Below are 6097 nucleotides of genomic sequence, written 5' to 3'. Positions count from 1 at the left end.
CTTTCTTCCCCTGCCTTCCCTTTGTCATTTGTTATCTAAATGCAGCCAGACGTACTTGGAAAGCACACTTCTGACCATGATCCTACTGTACTTCTAAAACCGCTTCAGTTCCTTCCCATTACACAAAAACCAACCCCTACCAAGCTCCTCATGGGCCCATACAGTATGGAATGACCTGTGCCAATGAAAAATACGTACATTAGAAGCTTTACCCACAGTGCCCCAGGGTGTGAGTTGTGTAATTATGGCAAGATGAGGTCTTTAGGGTGAACCCCAAGATGATATGACCAGTGTCCTTAAAAGAAAAGACTAGGATACAGGCTGGATCAGAGGGGATGCTTCCTGAAGACCCGAGAAGGCAGCCACCTATGATTCAACCAATGAGAAAGCTCTCAGAAGAAGCAAGCCCCATTGAAGCCCTCACTCTCAGAGTTCTAGCTGTCAGAAATGAGAGAGTTGAATTTTTGCTGTTGAAGTCACCCATACTGCATGACTTCAGGAGGGCAGCACAGGCAAACTGACACAACCCCCCCCCCTTTCTAGCCTGGACTCACTTTGTAACTCCTGTGTTCACTGTGCTCTAGCAAGGTTTCCTTTGGCTCTCGGACTATTTGTTCTCCTATTTGTCAAGGCCTTTGCGTATGTGAACACTCCACATACCCTAGAAGGCCCTCTGCCTATTTCCTGTTGGTCTGGTTAACTCGTTTGTACTTTAAAAATAGATTATTTAATGTGTATGAGTGTGTTGCTTGCATGTTTGTCTGGGCACCATATGCATGCAGTGCCCACCTAGGGTGTCAGATCCCCTGGAACTAGAGTTATGGATTCCTGTGAGGCACCACATGGGTGCTGGGATTTTAAGCCAAGTCCTCTGAAAGAGCAAGCAAGTGCTCTTAACCAGGAGTCATCCCTTCAGCCTCTCCCTCTTCTGGTGTCATTCAGCTTTCTCTCATTAAACTACTAGTGACTGAATGCTAACTCTATGCCTGCCAAGGTGCTGAGCATGCAATCGTGCTCCTGGCTTCAATGGACTTACAGATTCCCCTGAGTTAAATATCTTTATATTCTGAAGTATTTGTCTAAATAAAATTAGCATTTTCTGGGAGCAGCAATGTGTTTGCTGAGCATCTGTGTCTGAGTGCCCTTTGGAGGGCACTTATTGGTCATCTGATGTGGAAAATCATCTTATTTCTTATTGGTCATTTTATGTGGAAAATCATGCAAAACCAAAAAGATAGTGAACAACAAATATGACTTTGAACAACACTTTTGTTTTTCTTAATGGTGAGATTATGTCCAGTCAGTTGAAGTCCAACGTTTTCTAAGGTAAACAGCTGGTGCAACCTGACTACTAACTTAGCAGTTTGGATTCTGAGGTCACTGCTATCTGTATAAAGGTTGAAGGCCTTTGGGCGGCTGTCAGCTTAGCCTTGGAAGACCTTTCTTGATAATCTTTTCTTTTAAATTTAGATTTATTATTTTTATGTGTATGTGCCTGAATGAGTTTGCATGCACCACATGTGTACAGGAGGCCATAGGGACCAAAAGAAGGTGCGTGATTTCCTGTAACTGACGTTAGAGTCAGTTGTGAGATGCCATGCGAGTGCTGGGAATTGAACCTGGGTCCTCAGCAAGAACAAGTTTCAAAGACTCTGACTCCTTCTGACTTCCACTGCCCCAGGTGTGTTCATGGTAACCAGGTACACATGCAAAACCAAATGAATATGTAAATAAATGCTTTCCAAAAATCGAGTAATTCAGCTTCTTCCACACTCCACTCAAGTCTTAAAGCAAAGATTCTCTACACGCTTGACCTTCCAATTCAGTCCCCACCCCTCCATAACTGGCTTTCTGATTGAAGCCAGGTCCAAATCTATAACTGGTTCCAGATGGCAGCTCTCTAGAACACCCACTGTTTGTCTTGGGAATATGTTTTGGAAAACGTAAGACTACTGAATCAATGCACAGGAGATGAGATTGCCAAGTTTGGAAAGGGCAGGGACAGTCCTTGGCCTCACATCAATAAATGAGAAAACATTTCACAAAGCCCGAGGGAAGTAGAGGAGATCCATATGGGAAGAAGAAGAAAACAACACTGAACCCAGAAAGAATATAAGCAGCAGCAAGGGAGCTGGGGAGTGGAGTGTAGGCACAGTCACTGGAAAGACTGGGTCCTGACAGAGAGACAATTCTACTCCCTACCAAAATGAAGCTGCCGCTGCTGCTGCTGTGTTTGGGACTGACCCTAGTCTGTGACCATGCAGAAGAAGCTAGTTCCCTGAGAGAAAACTTTGATGTTCAAAAGGTAGGCTCAGCGAATAGTAACTTCTGACTCACAGAGTGCTTTGGGGAACTCTTGAATCCAAGGGGGTGCTTTGAGGGGATGGCTCTAGTGCCCCAATCTATGAGAAAAATGAATGGCTTCAGACCTTGTAGTAAGACCAGCTGTATGCTACTCCGATCTAACAATGTTTGGGGACCTCTGTTCTCACTGAGAGGCAGGGACAGTATGTTAAGTACTGTGACAACTGGTGTGAGATGTACTCCTGTGTATGCTCAGGCTCTGGCCCCTAGGCTGGAGTTCAAGTAGAAACATGTCCATGTGGTATCCCTGCCCCTTCTCTTTTAACCATTCGTTTGTCTATTACAGATTAATGGGGATTGGTATACTATTTCTGTGGCCTCTGACGAAAGAGAAAAGATAGAAGAAGATGGCAGCATGAGAGTTTTTGTGAAGGACATCCATGTCTTGGAGAATTCCTTAGCCTTTAAATTCCATACTATGTAAGTAAGGTGTTCTTAGCTGAGAAAGAGGAAATGAAAGCCTGGTATGATCTCATGCCTATACATACACACAGCGCTGGGGGAAGAGATGCCCCTGACAGCATGTACATCTGTACACACATATTGAGTCTGTATCCAAAACTAGAACGCTCCATGTGACATTGAACCAAGATCTCATAACCAGGGTGTTTTTTTTCTTTTTTTTTTTTTCCCAAACGTCAGAGACAAGAGTTGGTGACAGGAATTAATAATTCACTAGGGGTTTGATAGGTAAAGGTCAGAGACACTTCTGAAATCACATTAATGAGACAGCCTATCACAAGTTAAGATTACGTGATCATGAATGAAACTTTTCTTACTAGTCGTTAGCCAAAGAAATCCACCTGTTCTACTTGCATTTTCCTACAGTAAAGGCAGTAGTAATAATTCTCCTCCACGGATCTGGGAGCCACTTCTGGCAACATTAGCAAAGTGCTAATTTGAGGCAGATGGTTGATACCCTACATCAGTGGCTGAAGGGCAGGACTGGTAAAACCTGGAAGTAGTTGCAGTTGTAATAGGGATGTGAGGTGATTGTCATTTTCTTTTCTTTTTTTTTAATAATAATAGGCAAATTCATAATTCCTAAAGCATCAGATATGAATGCAATAACATAAATAAAGACCTGTTGCTAATTTTACAAAAATATTCAAAAGTTAAATGGAATCAGCAGCTGGAGATACATATAGAGTAGAAGGTAAAGAAGCCAGCCAGACCAAAGTCCCTTAAGCACCAACCTGTTCTGTTTTACAGTGTAAATAGAGAGTGCACTGAACTCTTTTTGGTTGCTAACAAAACAGAAAGGGCTGGTGAATATTCTGTCAACTGTAAGTATATAAAAGTCTATATATCTATCCACTAGAAGTTCAGTAAACCCTAATACCTTTATTGTGCATGGGTGCATGCCTGTGTGTGTGTGTGTGTGTGTTTTGCTGGGGATTGAACTCAGAAACTTGTACCTACTAGTCAAATGGGGGCCATCTAATAGCTAGCACCCCGTGGCAGGCAGGTGGGATAAGTACTGGGAGATGGAATCTGTCTGGTTCTGCCTGGTGTCTAGCACCGGTGCACATAGCTCAGGATGTAGCAGCAGATATTTGACACAGCAAGCTTACTAAACACAGATACAGGCTGCTTGAAGCTGCTGAGGAAGTAAGGTAACCCTCAGAGAGGATGAGGGAGTGGTGCTGCTGTGGCTGACTGCTCACTAGTGGCCATCCTCTGAGTCCCTTTTCTTAGAAGTTACTTCCTGAAGTCCAGAAAACTACAGACAGGGAGCCACAGACACTTCACCCATCTCTTCCAGGATATGTATTTTAACGTTTTAATGTTTGGGGTAGAACAGGTAAGGGATCTCCATTATTTCCTGTGGACAAACAAATTTCTGAGCTGTGTTGCATTTCCTCCACAGATGATGGACACAAGACATTTACTATACCTAGGACAGACTATGATATATATATTATATTTGATGTCGTTAATGCCAAGGATGAGGAAACCTTCCAGGTGATGCAGCTCCTTGGTAAAGTACTGTCACACAGACACAGATCTTGGGTGGGGGAAAAAAAGAGAAGGAAACTCTAGCTTTAATATGGTCTTCCCAACTTGATCCTGCCTCATTCTCACCTCCTGAAGAGGGATGCTCACCTTCATCATCCCTTGAGCATAGCTAATGGAAGCACTCTGAAATCTCTCAGTGTGCCAGAAGGATATTCCATGGATGCCAAATTCAGGATAGATAATACCTGTGCCTGTCAATCATGTTGCCAACCCTTTTCTCATCCTTAAAGAGGAGCCCCTCTCCCCGACTCAGATCTGTTGTCAATACATATGATACAGGTGCTACACTTGTTATTGATATTTTCACAGGCCGAGAACCAGATCTGAGTTCAGACATCAAGGAAAAGTTTGCAGATCTATGTGAGAAGCATGGAATCGTTAGGGAAAACATCATTGACCTAACCAACTCCAGTAAGTCAGGACTCATTTATTTTTCTCATCCTGAATATTCTATCATAGATGAAACAAACCTGAGGGATTGGCTACCAGCCCTGTGTTGAAAGTTGGAGAGGCATCTCGTTTCTCTTGGGGAAATAAAGTAGACCTGATATCTGAGCATGTTCTTGTTCTCACCCTACAGATCGCTGTCTCCAGGCCCGAGATTGAAGAGAGGCCTGAGCCTCAAGGTGGGTAATCTCCACTGAGAGCAAGGAGGGGGTGGGCATCGGCAAGGCCCTTCCAAAAGCATTAGTATTGTGCCCCCAAATTACAATAAAAATAATTTGATAAGAAATCTTTGAGAAGAGCTTGAAAATTGGCTTTGAATTATCTGGATTTAGGATCTAGTCCTGCTTTGAGCTTTGAAGTAAAGTGACCCAAGCCATTAGGCAAGAATAAGGAAGTGACTTTTACATAGTTTTTGTGTGGTCATGTAAAAAAAGGCTCAGTCATGTGTTAAATGTCATTAAGAATTAAAGTTTGAAATAGAGAGTAGCAGGATGTGAGTATAGCTGCTCTTCAGTGTCTGTGGTCCCCCTCCATCCCACTCCGGATAATAATATCTTCATGTAAACTCTGTATAACCTTGGCTTTGTACCCGGGAGTGGAGCGGCCTGATCTCCACTTCTCGTCCAGTCTGAAGAGAAGAATCCTCTGGCCCCTCTTTCCCATTTAGCTCAAACCTTCACTGATGAAATGTGTGAAAGTCTTTAAAAATAGCCAAGGCTTTTATCATTATTCCTCAATTTACTGAACATCTTTCAGAGCTTCTTATGGTGAAGGCTGTTGAAACAAGCCTCAGATCTTTTGTTACTTAATTTTTCATATGCCATCCATAAGGAAAGACCCATTTATTCTATGTCTTCATCCCTGTGTTCTGACAAATAATGTCAGTTATATTGCAGGGGAAGATGGATTCCTTCATCTTTTGTTCTATATAATAGACTGTCTATTTATCCTGAAGTCAAGTCAAGAAGTCCTTAAAGAGTTTCTGTATTCTTCCTTCCTAGCTAACTCAGTGTTGAGTGGAGACTTCTCACCAGGATTGCAGCATCATTCCTTCCTGTCCAAAAGCATCCTGCAACAAGTTCTGTGATCTTCTTTCCATCCTATCTTACAGAACAGTGCAATCCCAGTCTCTCTAGCATCTTCCCTAGTTACCTAGGACAACTCATCAAGAATCAAAGACTTTCTTACATCCCTCTTTGCCACATCCATGACAATTCTCCATGAATTTCCTCCTCTTCCTGTTCAATAAATGATTGCCCTTGCCCTT

At 42.8% G+C, this 6097-nt stretch overlaps 1 protein-coding gene across 1 annotated transcript; it reads left to right on the top strand.

The window, feature by feature from the left end:
* Positions 1 to 2054: 2054 nt before the first annotated feature.
* On the top strand, positions 2055 to 6097 carry LOC114631551 (major urinary protein 20-like). The gene is made up of 7 exons (XM_028779909.1): positions 2055 to 2305; positions 2651 to 2784; positions 3577 to 3650; positions 4235 to 4345; positions 4693 to 4794; positions 4964 to 5009; positions 5832 to 6097. The coding sequence occupies exons 1-6, from the start codon at positions 2207 to 2209 to the stop codon at positions 4987 to 4989; spliced, it is 546 nt and encodes a 181-aa protein (XP_028635742.1). The 5' UTR covers positions 2055 to 2206; the 3' UTR covers positions 4990 to 5009; positions 5832 to 6097.

The sequence above is a fragment of the Grammomys surdaster genome, unplaced genomic scaffold (assembly GCF_004785775.1).
Source record: "Grammomys surdaster isolate TR1022 unplaced genomic scaffold, NIH_TR_1.0 363, whole genome shotgun sequence".
NCBI lineage: Eukaryota > Metazoa > Chordata > Mammalia > Rodentia > Muridae > Grammomys > Grammomys surdaster.
Note: the sequence above shows the minus strand (reverse complement) of the source record. Positions and strands in the feature narration are given on the sequence as shown.

What these genes read in the sequence shown, in the direction of transcription:
- LOC114631551 (XM_028779909.1), top strand. Translation starts at nt 2,207, where the DNA reads ATGAAGCTGCCGCTGCTGCTGCTGTGTTTGGGACTGACCCTAGTCTGT. An exon ending in AAAACTTTGATGTTCAAAAG is followed by an intron (nt 2,306 to 2,650) that starts GTAGGCTCAGCG and finishes TGTCTATTACAG; the next exon opens with ATTAATGGGGATTGGTATAC. An exon ending in CATTGACCTAACCAACTCCA is followed by an intron (nt 4,795 to 4,963) that starts GTAAGTCAGGAC and finishes CTCACCCTACAG; the next exon opens with ATCGCTGTCTCCAGGCCCGA.